The following is a 19,067-nucleotide window of genomic DNA, read 5'->3' as shown; positions in this document are numbered from 1 at the left end:
TTTAGTGTGTTATGAGGGGTCTGGATTTTTCTAATTAGAGGCACTATCAAGATGGATTATGGGAATTGTAGGGTCGCAGCATTGTTGGGTTTCACCCATACTAGGGTCAGGATATCTTTGCCTCTGCTACATCAATTTTGACCATTACTTGTTCATCCAATTTTGTGGAAATGTACTACTAAATTACTGGAGTACCCCTTTAAATTGTAGCTGCAACTTCAAAAGTAGCTGCAGCAATACCTTGTGACAGAAATAGAAATACAAGGTTTAGCTACATTATTATCAACACAAATAAAGGATTTGAATCTTTTAAGCAACTGAATACCTAATTGTGAATGTAACTACATTGATATATGTTTTATTTAACAAATCAATCTGAATTTCTTTTAAAGATTGATTTAGTATATATAAAATATATATTTGGCTTGCTCAAATTCACTTTTTTTGCATCTAAAAATTTATATTGGGTCAAAAAAACAAGTTGCTCAAACTCGATTGGTGAAATTAACAATTTTACACAATTCAAAACAACAAAACGTAAACTTGAACATCTGTGTATTCTGTAGTAGTATTCATTTAAAAGAGTATGCCCTATCTTTGCTTCCATAGGCCTACTAAGTAACCCTGTTGGTAACGACATGTATTTCTAGAAAATAAAAATATAGGCTAGGCATTAGCTATTAACATGTTAAGATGTAAATCACTAATGTATTGACTGCATGAACTAAGCGGAAACGTGCAGCGAAGCAAGCTGGATATCCGTGTAGGAGTTAATCACTAACTATTAGGACTGTTATCAGGTTCCTGTAGTTTCCACACGCGGCTCGCTGTTGGAGGGTTGGACGCGGCACAGCACTTCTGCTGTGTGGACACCATAAGTCGTAACTCCGCCCCCTGCTCCTCCACGGAACTGCAGTCAAGGATGTTGGAAGAGTGAAAGAGGGAAGTAGTCACTGGTGGACAGTAGTTTACAGTATCGTTGCATTTCGGACATATTACACCTCCTGCTAATGAATAATAACCCGGTTATTTCTTCTTGGAGGTGAGTGAATGAGACTTTACGTTGGTTTCTGGGACGTTAAAGCCGTTAAAAGTTAACTTAAAGTGTTTAAGTCAACGGTCATTATCGAGTTTTTAAAATGAATACATATCAAATATCTAAAAAGGACCGTTCATAAGTACTTGGATAAAGGAAGTTTCAATATTAGGTTTGAAGCAAAGCTTTCTTTAAAGGACAAAAAACATAGTTAATAACATCTAAATTACCATGTTAGCTTACAACGGTCGTTTTTCATCCAACGTTGGACGAGCCGCTAAAAGCATGCCTCGACAAGCCCTTTGTTGCTCTGCCCGCCGGGACAAATATATACGAATACCATGATTCATCTCAAATTTCCTTCTGTTATCCCTGTGAAGTTAATTATGGTCACCATGTGCCGAAATATTATTTGTTGTTACACCCCTCCCATTTGTTTTCCAAAGAATGTAGGAGTGACCCCCCCCCCACACGCGGTGTTTAACGAGGAATAACTGACATTTCATCTGAAGTATTACTTTCTTTCACAGGTTACCGAGTAAAATTAAAGAAATTAAACGTTTTTAAATTACAGTGCAGGTTAGCTCATGTATTTTTTATATAAATAATAGTGACTAAAATATTGACAGTACAGTCAGTCATTAAATTAATGCTTAAAAGTTACTGCAGGTACATAGTGTAGGAATAACTGTTCCCCTGCAGAGTTACATAATACTGTACTAGTTTGTGTCTAGTAGAAGTACCCTTATCAGATCCTTGGTTTGGTAGAAATGTCTGGAGGAGTCCTTCACCAAAAATCAACATCTGTTTCAATTTTTCTAAATTTCTCAGTTTATGTTTGTAGATGGACCTCTCTTGCTACCAGTTATTGCAGATGTGTGGATGATGGGTTGTAGTTGGTAACAGTGGTGTACAGTAGGTTCAGGTGCAAATTTGAATGAACATTTTGTGTCCTTCCATTTTCAAGCACCACTGAGTTGTACATACTTGCTCTATCAACATGATTACTACCCAAATTATACACAAAGTACTGTAGGCCCTCATAGAAGTGGGAAGGTGTGGGCAAAATAATTATTGCAACAATAATCGCAGCATTAATGCAGTGTTTGTCTTATGATATTTCTCTACGAGTTCATCGTAGTGTCATTTATTCTAGTTTCTATTGACACATTCATGGAGCGGAAGACTGAAGGTGTTAGTCACACATTGCGATTAAATACAAAGGTAGTGTTATTGTATACAGATCAGTTTCAATTCATTTTTAGCTAACCGCTTTAAGAGAACATTTGTAACAACACTTATGTTGTATCTAAAATAACACTTTAATAGTTATACTTGACAGTCTATGAACTCAATTGTTTAAAATTGACCATTTTATACTTTAAAAAATATTTCAGATACCCCTATCTGCGTTTTATTGTTATACTTGCACTTTACTGTAAGATTCATAAGGCAAGCTAAATTACCTAACAACCAAATATCAGACTAAATATTTGGCTTAAAGAAGCAGTAGTTTTCATGTTACCTTTACTTTTTGGGCATCTAAATTTAGTTCAGTGTCATAGATTAATTCACAACATTATTATGTCATTTTCCATGTAATGCCAAGTTAAAATGAGCCCCCACTATTGGATCATGTTTTTTTCATTGGACATCATACGAACCATCTGCAGCTGTGAAGGCAATGCAGAAAAAGATGAAATCCATTGTATAAACATAGACGGCTGGGTGTACAAGCAACTAAGGAACAGCTGCATCCGCATGGTTGAACTGGCACATCGTTACCACAACCTGCACACCTGTCACTGAGTTCATGTGCAGTGTCATGGAAAATTGTGACCTTATGCAAATTACAAAGTTTCCGCTCTGTGACTATAAGGAAACATGAGTTTGTGTCATCAGAATCAGCAAGCAAGCTTTATCTTGATTTTCAACAAGCCATGTAAAATAGACTTATTTGGACGTCCTGTTTTTATGTCCATGTTTTTAGAAATTTAGAAATAGACTTAGTTTGTTGTTAAACCTGGTTTTAAACAGGTGTAGTAGATTTCTACAGTGGCATGTTGATCTTCAGCGTCCTTAAGTGAAGTGGTTCACAAGATTGATTGTTTCCTCATTTGATGTAAATTAGACTGCAGTAACAGAGAATGCATCTGCTCAGAGGTTTTAGTTTCTTTTATTGTCACCTTCCCATCAACACTGTACCACAATCCAAGGAAAAAGAAAAGACTGGTTGCTCTCTACATCTAACTGTAGAACAAAGATGTGTCGGTGCTCATGGAGGAACAGAGGAAAACACTGCATAAAAAGGAAAGCATTTGCATTCCAGGCAATCTAAAATATTAGAAGAACAAGTGAAAGATGGAAATACATAAAACTATTTTATTGTAGTGGCTAAATCGTTAAAACAGCCAACATGTTTGGACTACTGCAGGTCTTTGTCAGGGCTAATAACAAACAGACAGGGGTGCAGCCTCACCTTAATGAGAGCCGAGGTAATCACATGACCCGGATAATAACAGGACGGGTGAAACAAATTGAAAATAGCCTAATGAAAAAATGTATCTCAGCTGAGATTACACAGCAAAAAAGTTTTTTATAGGCTACACCATACATGGAAAACAGGTGGCTATATATAGGTTTTAATATAGACTGAGAAAAACAGGGATGATTACAGAGAAAACATGAAGTCTATATCCTCATTGAGACTATTATACCAAAGCTGTGGAAAAGTATATTTTATCCAACAAGAATGTGGTACCTGAAGAATGTATATCCACTTTCACTGCTCTTATAGTTTGTTGTTTGGAAACCCATGGGCTTGTCCACTTGAATTCAGGGCTTTTCTGTCATCATCACTTCCCTCTAGTCAGCTTTCATACCATGATCTTATCTGCTCTGCCAGAAAACAGTGTGCCTTTTTTTCCTTTCATATTAACAACCTGCTTTAGTAACAGCAGTATGTAGCTACTGGCTAGGCTGTTGGAATTGTTTTCCCTGCATGCCAACCTTCGTTCCACAGTGCATGACACATTATCTGAAATTATTGGGAGACTCCGGAAATGCTTTGAAGCCCAAAGACTTATGAACCTTAAAAGGATTTCTGTGGATACTTTGCGATAAAACTCTCAATGGTGCAGAGAGTAGGTTGCATAGACCATTTACATTTATTGTGGCACAGAAACTACTCTTTTTCTTTAATGTTTCTTGTGAGCTCCACAAGGAGACAAATTGTCTTTATTCGTGTTCTGTCTGGCACCGCGTTTAATTTGATGCAGTGAGTGAGTGTCCACTACTTTGGCTTTCTCCGTTTTAACAGCGAGGCTGTGCCAGTTAACAAGGCTTTCTCTGACAAAACCCTCAGAAATGAGCTGTTTAGGGTGACACATTGCAATAAATGTACACACATTTGCACACACTCGGTTCATCAATAATGGAGAGAAAAACACAACCTTGTTTTATGTGTACACAACCTGTATGAAACCTATTAATGTAGGTCACATCCTGAGGATTGTGAGGAACTTTTGGACTAGGAGCAAAGTTGTTGCTGAAGTATTGCATAGTAGCTCGCTGTCATGCAAGTTTGGGCATGTAGATTTGTGGAAAATGGTGCAATGTTTTAAACTGTCTCTGGAATGGTTGGGTTGAAGCCAAGGTCCTTTTCAAACAAGATGCCTGTGAACTTGACTTACTGTTTTGTAATAGCTTTGAAATGGAACTATTGATTTTAGTTTGAAGCAACAAAGTGCTATTATCAGCCAAAGATGGGTAACGGTATATGTAAAGACCATGGTTTGTTTTACAGAGTCATCATCAAGAGATATTGTGGATGGAAGTGAAGAATGAGGGGGCAGTTTTGATTGTTGCTCTGACTGTTTGGAAACACACACACGCAAAAACACAGGCACCACTGAAACTCACACTCTCCTACGCCTTCAGTAGCATTCAACCGATTGTCTTCTGCTGGCATGATGACCGTCTGCTCAGTCATGATCAGTTTAAGCCCCACACACATACAAACAGTGCAGGCAGAAACCAAGCATGGTGTCCACCTCACTTATGTATGAAGTTTGTGAAGAGGATGTCATCAAAGTTTCAGATTGTCTTAAAAAGGGTTTTGTTTAAGCAGAGCACTCCCCTTTATTTTCAGGGCATTCTGCCTGCTGACTGCTGGCCCATGTACATGTAAAGCTCTTTAACACTCAGTCTTTTCTGTTCTTCCATTTACAGCATGGGACTAGTCCAACAGCTCAGAGTGTTGAGGTTGATAGGATTCATTACGAAAACTCAGAAAAGCAATTGCATGGATTAATACTTAAAACAGGAAATGTTCGAGACTTTCCGTAAATGAGAGATGGCCATTTTTAGTTTTCAAAAACCCCTAGCCAATAAAGCTTATTGTTTACTGCAGTCATGGACTGTTCGCATTAAGAGATACAGTTTTACATACATTTCTAGTCAACATAACTTTACTACTTCATGTTGTAGCTTTTTGGGACTTGAGAAAGTTATGATTATAGAAATAGAAAGCCTTTATTGTTATTGTACAGAATCTAACAGTATTATGAAAGCAGCGCTACACCGGATCATTGACTTAAAGACACAGGATAATAACAGGACAAACGTCACAAAAACAAAAATCCTTCAGCAAACACATGAAATGTTGTGAAACTCATTGGAAATATATAATATTTCATGCTTAGTACCTATAGCAGACAACACACCTCTCAGTCTGAGGTGGCAATCCCAAAAATAGAAATAATAGGGCTAATTCAAAAGTACCTACACACGGGCTTTTACGTCTAAAAACCCTGACATTAGAATGGAAACTACAACTTGAAAATGAAAATTGTGAAGTTAAAATCTTGGACTGGTGATGGTGCCAGAATAAGGTTTGGTGAGTCAACAGGATATTGTTATTCATTCTCTGTCGACCGGAGTGTCGATCTAGTCTAGTTCACACTGTTAGTGTTGTCAAGTCCCACACATACAGTATATTAGCACTTGACGTAGTTGTCCACACACTTACTGACTGTGTGAGGCATAGAGTCTGCGTGAGGATGTGAACATTGTCTAAACATCATCACTTGTACTCAGTTCAACCCTCAATGCTGTCCTCAGTATTAATAATGAAATAATTACAAATCCCACTTCGATAATATGAACCCCCCCCCCCCCCCCCCCCACTCCTTGTTTCACTGATGCTTCATAATTTTAATCACACTTGTTCTGTAAGCCTCTGAGTAATTGCATGTGTGAAAATTATATTTTCTGTATTGTTGTGTTCATGCATAAATGTGCTCTTCTGGTGTTTTTAGAGACGTTTATTGGTAAAACACTAAACACATTTAAAAAGCTTAACATGCATTAATGCGCTTTAAAGTTTATGGTGGCTGAATATGGAATAAACACTCACGGTAAACAAACAGTTACACATGCTTTTGTATATGTCCGGATCTTCAAGCAAAACTTGGTGGATGTTAAGAAGAAGAAATGTTGAGGTAGTTTTTTGAAGTTCAGTTCCTCGTTTAGCTTCCAAGATTTTCAGCATAATTCATTAACATCACTGGCCACAACAGCTATTTCCACCGTGGACATGCACAGTAAGATGATGGACTTGTTCATAATGCTAATCTCAAAATGACAGTGTTGAATTGTATGACTGTATAGTGCACAATTATGTTGCTGTGAATATTCACGGTGGAAACCTTCCGTGGGAATTAATGGGAAATAACAGGAATAAATTGAAAATATTTAGGTTATGTGCTCAGGCTGTATTTTACATGTCATATGCCGATAGAAACAAACGTTTAACCATATCATAAGCAGACACAATCCTTTAATTTGCTAAATAAATCCATTAATTTGTCAAATGCATACAATGTGAAATGTGCCATATGGTGAGTTAGCTAGATAGCAAGTTAATGGAAAGGTGTGGAAAGGTAATCTCTAAATGTGAGCCGACAATGTGGGCCGTGTGCAAATTTAGGGTTTGAAGTGAACAACTAATTTATAAAATGTATGTTTTACAATAAAAATAAGCAATGGAAATAGAATATAACACCTCAATCAAGCTACCCACATGGTAACAGCTAGCTTCCAAAAACTAGAAGAATCTGTTAACAACTGTGTACTTTGCTTTAGCTACTATCTGTTGGTTAACTAAAATATTATAAAAAAAATATAAAATACATTCACTCCAGTTTTATAATCAAAACTTAATGTGAAAGCATGTAGTCCTTTGGCTCAGACAGTAAGTGAGGGTTGTCATTTTACTAAATTCCTATTTAATGTGATGCTGGCAAAAGTTCTGTATGTGTGATGGAGAGTATGTTGCTGAATGCAGTGCATGGTTACAATTCAATTAATTGGGCATACTTTTAACCAAAACATGCTATTAGACCTAGTAGTAATTATTTTTTTTATGTGTGTATTTGGGGGGCCCCCCCAAATACATTCACTATTAAAATGAAACATTTTCATATTGAAATTGTGCAAAATTCCTGAGCTAAAACTAAATTAACTGAAATATTCCCGAGAATTTTCTAGCACTTTGCAACTCTATTTATGATGACTGTAGTCACATATGAATAAGCAACGTTTTAAGGAAGGATGTGGCCGTGCAATGTTGTCTGGAGTCCAGATCTCGATTATCACAGATTCACATCAGTGTCATAAGTGCTACCAAAATGATTCATGCTTTTATAATGTTTGATGATGAAAGCTTGTTCTGCAAGTGGTATCACTTTCACCCATAAAGTAGGTTTTTACTCTTTCTGGACTACAAGTAGCTCTAACGAGTCATGTAAAAAGACTGAGCTTGGCACACACAATACTTTAGTTCGGTGAGACTCACTCTTTTCCCCACACAGTAAGCAGCATCAACAAGCTTTGTATTGCTGTGGAGGCGCAAAGTGTAGTTTCTCAATAATTCCCTTGGCTCAGATGAATGCCAAAAATATACAGCGAGTAAAAGAATTGAGTTGCTTTCGAGATAGGCATAGTTGATGTCATGTTTTTATATGATAACCAGAAAGGATGAGGCTGTTGCTCTATCAAAATCTTCCACTTAGTAGTTTAAATTCCAATACAATCCAGTATAAATATCTGATCATGGTGTTCTACACTATCATACTTTTGTTAATTGTTAAACAATACAACTGCATTTAAGCTCTTGTGTAAAAGCTAACGAAGCCACGCCTGGAAAAGCCCCCTTTTACTCTTGCCATGTTTGTCAAGGGGGACCTACACTTAACATAAGTCACAGTTAGTGTGCTTTGCCCAAGTTGAGTGGGTGAACTGCTGTGTATAGTGAGTGTGGCAGAAAAGGAAACAGGATATCTTCACTACACCCCTGCATGTTATGTATGTGGTTTATAAGATGGTTACAATGTGTCCTGATTTAGTTTGCAGCATGTTCCATGTATTCAGAACTGTACAGCTCTGAGTGATTGTGTAAAGTCCAGCCTGTCTCCAGGGCTGGCCCCCCATCAGGGGGGAAGAGACATAACCATGGTGACCCGCTCAGAGGAACACGTGATTTCATCAAACACAAGGGGGAGGTGGCGGCTATTGCACACTGACAGTACAGGCTGATTAATGGACAAGTGATGAATTGTTTAGATGAACCAGTGAATTGTTAGACGCACAAACTCTTGTTGAAAATGGTACTTTCCATGTCATATGACATTTGCTATGAATGATGTCAATGTGGACATGCCTCATCCTTGCTCTGACACATGGCTCTTTGAGATCGGACACGACAGTGAGTGAGTCGACAGGTTCACTTGACACAGCTGAGGATGGAGAATCCCTCATTCAATTGTCTTTCCCAGGGTTTCCCCTGTTTTATTTCCACACTTTTATATGCTCTTTTGTAGATTTTCCATGTCTTCTTAGCAATCTTAAACTTGACTTTAGAGTATTAAATGTCTGAAAAAAGTAAAAAATATCCATCCTAGTTCCCAAGTCCAAGTTTTGTCAGTCCAAAACCAAAGATATTCGCTTTAATTTGAGAGGCTGAAAACAGCGTTTTCTGCCATTTTTGCATGAAAAATTACTAACGATTTGGCTATTTTCAAAATATATGGCGATTATCTGTCAATCCATTAGTAAACAAATTTTTGCAGGTCTTTTCATTATATGTGAAAATTAAACGTCAGATTTTCTGGATGTGTTTAGAGAGCACAGATGGTTAATGATTAGAAATGATCCATGTTTATTTAGCAAACGTGCCCTTATGGGGCTGCTACTGGCTTACTATTCCCAGACACAGCTGGGAAAATCAGAGTCATGGATTCAGTAAAAATAACCACACTCATTCTTAAGATATTTTCCCAGTTGATGGTATCAACAAGTCCGTCAGATCAGGCGTGCTGTTTAAGACCAGTGTCTCATCCTCAGTTTTCTGCCTGTGTTCTGTCTTTTAATCATTTTTGTCTCACCTGTACAATGGTGAATTAGCAAGAACTAGCATACTGTAAAACCATACTACCTAGAGTGGCATCATATAGCAGTAGATACTATTTATACACACTCATGATGGAGGTGCATGCTGTTTATTGGATTTATCTCCATGCTCTATTTCAGGCGTGTCAAACTCAATTTCCTGGAGGACACTGGCCACATTGTTTTCTCGCTGGGGGAGAAAAACAAACTCCGAACTTGTTTGAGTTTTTCAAAAATACATTTTAGCACTATACTGAACTAGGGCTACTAGGGCTGCAAAAATGTTTTTTATCATAATCGCAATTATTTTTGGTCAATATTGAGATTGAGATTATTAAACATGATTACTCACTGACTTTTTGGAAACATAATGCATTTGTTAAACTTTTTCTAAAAATAATAATTCTTAATATTGGATTTTCAACTGAAAAATAAATTAAAAAAGAAATGAAGTAATAATAATAATATTTATTCATTGTAGTTAAATATATATATAATATATATTTACATAAATAAATAAAGATAAAGATAAATTAGACCATAACAAAAAAGATCAAATATGTTGTGCAGTGCCACAACCGACTGAAAACTCTTATTCTTTACATATTTAACATTTTAGTAAACTATATTCAACATAGTCCAGTCAGTAACTCTGTGAAAATGGGCGAAAATGCAGAGCTGTAACATCAAGGGTATGGCGGGGTGCGCTGGATTTATAAGACAAGACTAAACGAGGGCAGGATGTGAGAGGAATGATTTATATTGAGTCAGTCAGAGAAGGGGAAATTCACACACACTGTCGTCTACTTGCAATGAAAATTAATAGTGATACAATGCTTCGGTCCCGAGACCTTCATCTGGCGAAGCACAGTGTTGAAGACTTTTCCTCTTACGCACCTGTCTACAAGCAATTGAAGGTGTGCATCAGCCTTCACAGTCAAATTTTCTATTATTTTGTTTTCATAATCGTTGGAGGCCGAAATTTTATTAATCACCCACAACAGCAAATATTTCCCTCTTATCTTTCTTGTACCTAGCTCTGTATGTTAAATAGTAATGCTACTCAAGATTGTATTCCTTCAGAATATAGCGTTCTCCTTGCAGATAAGACTTTAAGGCACATTAAACTTGATGAAAATTTATTAATAACAAATTGTCCACCTCTCTTAAAACTGTGCTCCAGGCCACGCAATTAGGTGCTGCTTTCTTTATGTTGAATATGAAAATAGAAAGCCTCATTTTATCTACTGAGTTTGCAGCCTTGCTAGAAAGAATTATGCTTGATTTCAAATTTAAAACTGAGGAAAAATTAAATTGTACATTTTTAAAAATTAATTTGCAGGCCAGATTTAACAATACATTCTAAACATAACTTCTAAAATGAACTTGCAGGGAGGGTCTGGGCCCTGGGTCTGGTAGTTTGAGACCCCTGCTCTATATCAAGCCTCTTGCTATTGTTATTTTCTTTGGAAAAAAATATCTCGATTGTTGCCATCATGATACGGTTTCAAAATATGTATAACTTCAAGATGGAGTATCAGCATCATTTACATGTGTTGGTAAAATCTGATATGTAGGTTTCTATCTCTGTTATCTTTCCTCTGGAGGATACAATTTGTTGTCCATTGCCTGTCTACATTCATGACTATGGTCAGCAGCCGCCTCCCCGCCACTTGAGCACTCTGTCCATTAGCCAAATTCCTAGCTATTTCATTATCTAAGTGGGTGGGTTCCAGCCCATACCCACGACTCTACTACTCCAATAAACTACAGGCTACATTGCCAGAAGCCTCCTCTCTGTCTCTAGAGGACTGATTCAGTCTTTCTACCCAAGCTTGAAATATTTATTACACATAATTGAAAACACTGTTGGCTGAATTGAAATATACACCCCTATTAGCATAAAGGCATTATTGAAATGCAGTTTTCTTTTTGAGGGGGGGAGCAAAGTAAGTAACATGAACAATATGTAAAGCTGTCTAACCGTGTCTTGGCTCTGTAGAAACTAGGCTATTGACTGAGCTGGTGTCAGATTTCCCTGCTGCTGCCATTCCTGCCGCAGAAACCACGGGTCTCGCATTGATTTTATAGACCACAACTCCTGGACAACTTCAAGGCTTTCAAGACCATTATGACATAATGGATGTGTTGGCCAAGGCTTGTGTCATTATAGGTTCATGCCTGCAATGCCTTTGATTGCTCTGGAAATGTTCAGTGTATCGCTACAGGACATTCTCAGCTCCAGGAATAGACTGGCTGGTTGTTTTGCTGTTGACTGGGATTGGTAAAGACTGGAGGACGGAGATAAGTAGGTTTAACAATATTATTTAGTCCCTGAGCAGACGGAGGGACCAGTTATGAATCTTATTTCATCAACTGAACTGACAAGACTGCAGACGTGATTTATGTGCCATTTGTGTAGTCCATAGTGTGCAGCATTTGCACACATGTGATGTAGTTCAGCAAATATGATTTTGAATATGATAATTTTTGTTTGTAAACAGTGACTGTAAGACACAGGGATCTTGACAGGAGTCATCCTACTGGTGTTGTCATGAGAAATAGTTGGGTGTAAAATGTGTTTCAGACATAAACCGATGATCTCATTCAGAGCAACTTATAATGAATTTAAGTAGTAGAAGATTAAACTACTAGATCGTCTGTAATATATGCATAAATAAAAAGGAATGCATTGCTGTTTTCAGCTCAAGTGGAGGAAAGGATATGGATTGCTAACCAACTGGAGGATGCATGATGATTTGAGAGCACTATTGATCGCTGTCATCTGATGTCATCGGGTGTCACTCGACAGCTGGTGTATCAGTTGCTTTTTCATTAGTGGTCCAAGTGTGTACATTAGATGCTGCAGAATTGATTTCTGATGTATTTAGTTGGCGAACAAGTTTCCTTGAATTTATTTTGGATTTTAAATTTGACAACTAAAAGATTACAAGACACTGTCAAATCAAATACATGTATTAAATATAATTATTTAAACCAAAACTAAAAGTAAATTACATGGATTAAAATGAATCTTTAACCATTTCTGCGTTGCGTCCACTTACACTTTTTGATTGGAGGATTGTTGGCAATTACAGAAATGCAATATAGTTAAATAATTTGTGTATCTTTTTGCTTATTTCTTTTTTAGTCATATATTCACGGTGAAAAACTCCACCAGACACATTCCCTCCCGCCTCTTCCCTTACAATTACATTAACTTAAATCAATGACCTGCGTTGTGCATCAAGACACAGTCGCTATCCTTGATATAACACCATTTCTCATCTGCTGGAAGTAAATGCAGAGCCTTTTAAGGATCACTTAAGATATTGCCTATGAAGATAATTTAAAAGCTAGGAACGTTGGCAATGATTTTATTTAACAGATTAGACTGGAGTAGAGCCAGCTGCTGTTAAAGAGACTGTTTGTTTAAATAGACTAATCGTTTCCTTTTTGAGTTATTGTTTAGCCTTTAAAGTAAGGGCTCTGCACACATTTGACACGAGAAATACTTGATACACAAATATTTAAGTTTCTCAGCATTGTGTGCTGTTTTTTAACTCGTATTTGTTATTTGATGATTATTGAGTGTAGTTAAATATGTTAACCCTGCCCCAGTGATCCAGATCTCATGATGGCATAGCATTAGTTATAACATATCAACATGCATTCACTAGTTAAGATAGATGTTTTAGCAGTACTAGTGAGTTAATATTTATTTGCAGAAATATTTAATCAGTCATCTGCTATCATCATAATTATAGACGTTAGTTACAGTTTTTGTCTTGTCTTTGATCTCTTTGATTTTCTCATCTCCAGCACTCTGACAGGATGGCATCGCAGGGGGGGGAGGAGCCTCGTCCAAACGGAGGTCAATCTGATAGCCGTCTAAAGAGCAAGAAGCCGCCCAGTCTTGTAATAGCCATCCCTCCACCTGAGGAGATGATGTCCCACGACCCAGCAAAACAGGTAGGCTGACCTGGCTTTCACTGCCTGGCTTCTTGAGGCAGATTGCAAAGGTCACTGTTTTTTACGGGTCATTTTTAGAAAGAATGAAGGTCAATTAGAAAGCAAAGTAATCATCAAAAAATTATTTGCAAGTTTTTATTTTTCTATCTCCTCACGCAAAATGTTTTAATGCCTATGATTTAGTACTTAGTGAAGTGCTATTGTTCAACAAGTAGTTCTTAAACTATTAGCCAATTTATTGATTAGTCAGTTTCCTTACAAAAAATGTAATAAAGTTTTTTTAAACCAAAAAGGTTAAAAGTCCTAATTGAATTGAGAAAGGCTTAGTGTGTTGATTTATAGCACAATCAGAAGGTTGAATTTTGATAAAAAAACATGATCATCAGTGATTGGAAACTAATGGCAAAAAAGCTTTTAATATTCGCCCACATCCTTGCAGCAGGCAGTTAATCTGCTGCAAGTCATTTAGCTCTCTCGGGTTGATGGACTCATGAGTTTGCATATACGTGGTGAGGACAAAAAAGACTGGCGGCAGTTCTTTATTTTTAAAAGTTCAAAAGGGATTAAAGCATGTTAATGTGGGGTAGCACGCTCTCCCTCTGTTCCTCTGAATTTACCGTTTGCTCAGACAGGGAGGCATTTTGAACAGCTGTCTTGCCATTTTTGGGCACAAGGCCATATATTTTCCCTCTGTGGACCCCATGCCCACAACATTAACGAAGGCATTTCAGCTACACAAAGTAGTAGGTAGTCAGAGTTTAAAAAAATGCAAATCAAGTGTGAACCCAGGCATGTTCTGTACCTTGGTTGTTACAAGAGAGAAAAAAAGAAGCTGAAAAAGGCCCCACTCTCACTGTGGTATTTCCATTGCTAAGATACATTTACACAACACTACAAAACTACACTTCATGTACTGTAGTTCATACTGAAACAACTACATGTTTCAAAACTTGAATTCCTGTCATTACACTTTCATCAGATTTGTTTCTATCATTAAAACCTAAAGGTAAGGTAACTACATTTGCAAGGTCTTATTCTATGTGTGCTGTTACCTACCTCACCATTTACTTGTAATTTACCGATGCTAATATCGTTTATCCACACTCTCTTCTGTCAAATCTACAGAGGGATTTAAGTGAACAAATCCTGTATAAAGTGTCCAAGATCATAGAATCTCTAAGGGCAACCATTGTTTTTCTCTGATAGTGGCTGCGTGTATCTCCACAAGCTGAGCCACAACCTGAGCATACGGCTCACTTACAGCCAGTTTCAAGCTCCATTAACTCTCAGAATGACAACACAATTAGCTTCCCCGACTGCAGAGTCACTGCCGGTGAAGATAATGGACTCACAGGAGTCACTGCACCCCACATTATTGAAGAACACTATAAACAGCATACACAAGTAGGTGTTTAAGAGCACAGGGCCCTTTTAGCAATACCCGACAACACACACTATTGACTGAACACGACTGTGTCCACCTTAAATGTGCACTTAATCCAAATATCTCAATACTGGGATTTAGTCCTGCGCTGAGTATTGTAGTCATTACAATAATTACCTAATTACTGTCTTAACAGTCTTATAATTTAATAATACTTTCATCTGAGGTTTTCCCTGCAGTCCTGCAATAATTCATTGTTTTATTTTGCTAAAAGTACTGTAGACCTTTTTATAATTATCCATGTCGCCGCTGCTGTTTTCTTTATGTTATTGTAATATTACTACAACTGTAATTAGAACACTAATTAATATCTCAATGTCCCACTCTGTGTAGGTACTATTCATATTCATTATTTATTTATTGACTGTACTGTAACAGTATTTCTCCTTACCTCTGGGCAGCCACTACGACCGTCCCTAAAACAAAGCGCGAGTGGTCAAGCAACCGGTTCTGTGTCAGAGAGCATCAGTGGAGCCAGAGATGGAGCAGGAGATGGAGGCTTCTCGTTCAGAGACAGAAGGGCAAAGTTTGGAAGACAAACGTCGCTCTCGCAAAGCATCCGCAGGTAAGATGCAGAGTTTGATGTTTGAGTCATGTATATTATCTTTTGTTCATGTTGCTCAACATTCAGGTTGCTAGTCAGTCAAGTCTGACCATCTTTTGTTAGAAACCTACGATGAATACATAAATATTCAGCGAGCCCATGAAAAATAAATACATTTAAATAAAGTGTACATAAATATATTTTGTCATCATTAGGGCTGTAATGTCTAACGCTTTGAAGCTTCATTCATGTTGTTTACTTTCAAATTATAAATCAACATTCAAATGTTTTAAAAAAATTTTTTATGTCTAATTATCTCAGTATTTGTGCACAGTTGTAGATAAAGATTAGGCTACGCTAATATTATTAGCATTATTCTATTTGTAGAATTAGATTACATAGCAGCCAAGTGATGCACACGCTCAGGTCGGGCAGGTTCTGGTAAACTTACTAGAAAATATAACAGGTTCAGGTGGGCGGGTGACAAAGCAGTGTATGAGTAAATTAACAATAATTTACAGAAACATTGCAGGCAATAGCCCAGTCTGCCTTTGCTTCCCTTCTCTCTGTCTCTCTCAAACACACACACACACACACATACACACACACACACACACACACACACACACACACACACACACACACACACACACACACACAGACTACATGGTGCTCAGACCTCATCTACATGTATTTATGTTGACAAAACTGACGGATTAACTAATTTATTCTGATGAATCAATTTATTCAAATTAAGGATTTCTTTCTTCTTCGGGTGATGACATAAAATATGACAAAAGACCTTCAAAGCTTCATTCGAATATCTCAAGCAAAAAAAAACAATGTAAAAAATAAATGACATTCAGTACAACAGCAAGCAGCAACATATCCCAAAAGTCTCACAGTTGAGCTCATGAACAGACACTGAGGCCACCCTCTTCTTTCTGTATCTGTAGAAATACAGCCCAGTGGTTTGGGGTGGGTGAAGACTGTGAGACCAAGCAGCAGGTATGGCACAGGAAGAGCCTGCGCCACTGCAGCCAGCGCTATGGCAAGCTGAAGGCCCAGTATAGAGAGTCTGAGACAGCCACCAGCATTGACCAGGGCCTGGACTCACCAGCCACACACAAGATGCCCAAGGTAATCTACTGTCAAGAGGGCCATACAGTTACTGCGTAGTTTAACATGTACCCTCTAATCCAGCCATTAATTCACAGTCTGATTAAGGTTTTATTCAACATTGCTTGTTTAGAAACATCTTTAATATCCTGATCCTTTTGCATAAATAGACCAAAATATAATACCAGGGGAATAAATTGCACAGACAGCAAAAATGAACAGCATGAGACACGGGGTCATGGGGTCTTTCCACTCCCCAAGTAGTATCTTATATTATTAACATTGTCCCACCTGTGTGAATTAACATTATGACACTGAGAGGTTTCTCTGGAACAATCCATGGTAAGAGAAGGAGATTGTAAGGAGAGAGGGGGACATTTGTGTCAGGCTAAAAACAAGTAGAGTGCTGTTCAGTGACAGACGTGGACCATCTGTGCCCCAGATGAATCATGTCACTCCATTCAGTCAGTGTCAGACAGCACTACCCATCTACTCACCATCCAGTATTTTGTTTTGCTTTTCTTCTTTGTCTTGTGCCTCCCCTCCAATGCTTATTTGACTCAGCATCTTTTCGCTCTTGTAATTTTGAAGGCCAGAATTGAGAATTTCCAGCATTGCTTTTTTTTTTCATGTACAAACAGACAAGCTCACGAGAGAGGAACTTTATGTTAATGTCATGGTAAAAGCCTTTATCAGGTTTGCCCCCTAATCTCTGTTTTTGGTAGATTGTTGATCCCCTGGCACGGGGGCGAGCCTTCCGTTGCCCAGATGAGGTGGACAGTCGCTCCCCCAGGACGCCCTACGCCACTCCTGTCACCCCGGGTGTCACCTCACTCAGCTCCTTCACCAGTCAGCGCTCCGGGTATAGCCGCTTCCCCAGGCGTAAGAGGGAGTCTGTCGCCCGCATGAGCATCCGAGCTGCATCCAACTTGCTGAAGGTGGGCGGGCTACCAGAAGACCTGTGGACAGTTGTTTTACTTATTCTGCAACCACAACTTTAATGACCTGTTAATGTTTTAATTATTGTTACCTTATTTCTAAGCAGAGCAGAACTGATCTGAAAAATGTTATGAATGTGTAAAAATAACCTATTATGTTGTTCAGGGTCGTAGCGGCTTGGCAGGCTCCCAGACAGGTCGCAGTTTCCCCAAGAGGAGCTTCATCAGGCCCAGTTGGATGGACGAAGACACCGTGGACTCCGCAGACACGTCCGAGTCACTCTTCTTTAGCAAGGTCAGCAGCCACTCTCTATCCTCCTGTCTGCAGCTTGTCTACAATTTCTCTATTTGCGGCAACTTTCTTTTGCAATTTCCTTTGCCTTCCTGTGCATGTCGGCAATCGTACTTCTCTACCACTGTGTTCCACTTTCACTTTGAATTTCTCATCAGCCTCCTTTCTTCAGAAACCACTACCTTTTTCTTTCTTTATCCTGCTCTCCTTCCTTCCATACATTTATATCTAAAATGTATATTTGTCAAACCTCTATCACCCTCTATAACCTTCTATTTGTCAAACCTATTCAAATGTGGGATGTTTGACAGACATTTTTCCTGGATTCATCCAAATTTTCGAACAGGACCCTGTTGTCTACACACATATGAGGCCTGGCTGCTAATTCATTTCTGCTCTCCATTTCTTTCTTCCTGCACTTCCTCTTCTGTGACATCTATTTCTCTCCCGCGTAGGTTGATGCCCATGATGAGTTTTACTCTATGGCTGATGACGTATTTGAATCGCCGCCCATGTCTGCAACTTTTACTCCCTACGAGCAGCCGGACCAGAAGTTCCCAAGCCTGTGAGTAAATTCGCACAACCAAAAACACCTTTCGAAAGTCACTGAACTGGTGTCACAGATACTCTTGTAGTCCTGAAGAATATTTAATAATCTTTATTTTCCACTCACCAAAGCCACGTTCCAGCTATAAATCTAGACTTTGTTAAAAATGTTTAATGTCGGCCAAACGGGTTTGGTTGTTAGAAATCAATAAACTTTCTGTTTGTAGACTAATAAAAGCAGAATTGACAAGTTATGCTTACATACTTTTTTCTTAATTTTCAAATTTCATATGCAATCGTTAAATTTATTTCTTTTTACTTCTGCTTTATCTGTCCAAACGCTGCTCCCTCCACTGCTCACTCTTTCCCTCTTTCTCCCAACCCCAGTAAGGACGTATCTCGAACCCCCAGGACACCAACAACAGGCACCGAAAAGAACCATCCTCGTCGGGGGGGTCGCATCGCCTCCAAAGTCAAGCACTTCGCATTTGACAAACACAAGCGTCAGTACGGCATGGGCGTTGTGGGGAAGTGGCTGAACCGGCACTATCGACGCAGCTTAAGCAGCAACATCCAGAAGCAGCTGGACGACTTCCACAGTCACAGGTGAGTAGATGATTGTGTGCACGGAAACACTAGTGGATCATTCACTAACTCTAAATAATTGACTTGTAGACCTCAGTCAGCAAGAGAAAACTAACCAGTGAAATCAGCTATTTTGCAGTTGT

General features: G+C 38.3%; 1 protein-coding gene across 1 annotated transcript in view; it reads left to right on the top strand.

Moving 5' to 3' along the window:
* Positions 1 to 920: 920 nt before the first annotated feature.
* Positions 921 to 19,067, top strand: part of LOC115009655 (inactive rhomboid protein 2-like) — a 29,157-nt gene continuing 11,010 nt past the window's right edge. The window contains exons 1-8 of the mRNA XM_029433813.1: positions 921 to 1,042; positions 13,307 to 13,456; positions 15,302 to 15,465; positions 16,401 to 16,584; positions 17,289 to 17,501; positions 17,668 to 17,796; positions 18,249 to 18,358; positions 18,727 to 18,945. Of these exons, the coding sequence (XP_029289673.1) occupies positions 13,319 to 13,456; positions 15,302 to 15,465; positions 16,401 to 16,584; positions 17,289 to 17,501; positions 17,668 to 17,796; positions 18,249 to 18,358; positions 18,727 to 18,945 (1,157 nt within the window). The 5' untranslated portion in view covers positions 921 to 1,042; positions 13,307 to 13,318. The remainder of the gene's footprint in view (positions 1,043 to 13,306; positions 13,457 to 15,301; positions 15,466 to 16,400; positions 16,585 to 17,288; positions 17,502 to 17,667; positions 17,797 to 18,248; positions 18,359 to 18,726; positions 18,946 to 19,067) is intronic.

This window comes from Cottoperca gobio, chromosome 1 (genome assembly GCF_900634415.1).
Source record: "Cottoperca gobio chromosome 1, fCotGob3.1, whole genome shotgun sequence".
NCBI classification, from domain to species: domain Eukaryota; kingdom Metazoa; phylum Chordata; class Actinopteri; order Perciformes; family Bovichtidae; genus Cottoperca; species Cottoperca gobio.
The sequence above is the reverse complement of the archived record's forward strand: the minus strand, read 5'-3'. Positions and strand labels throughout refer to the sequence as shown.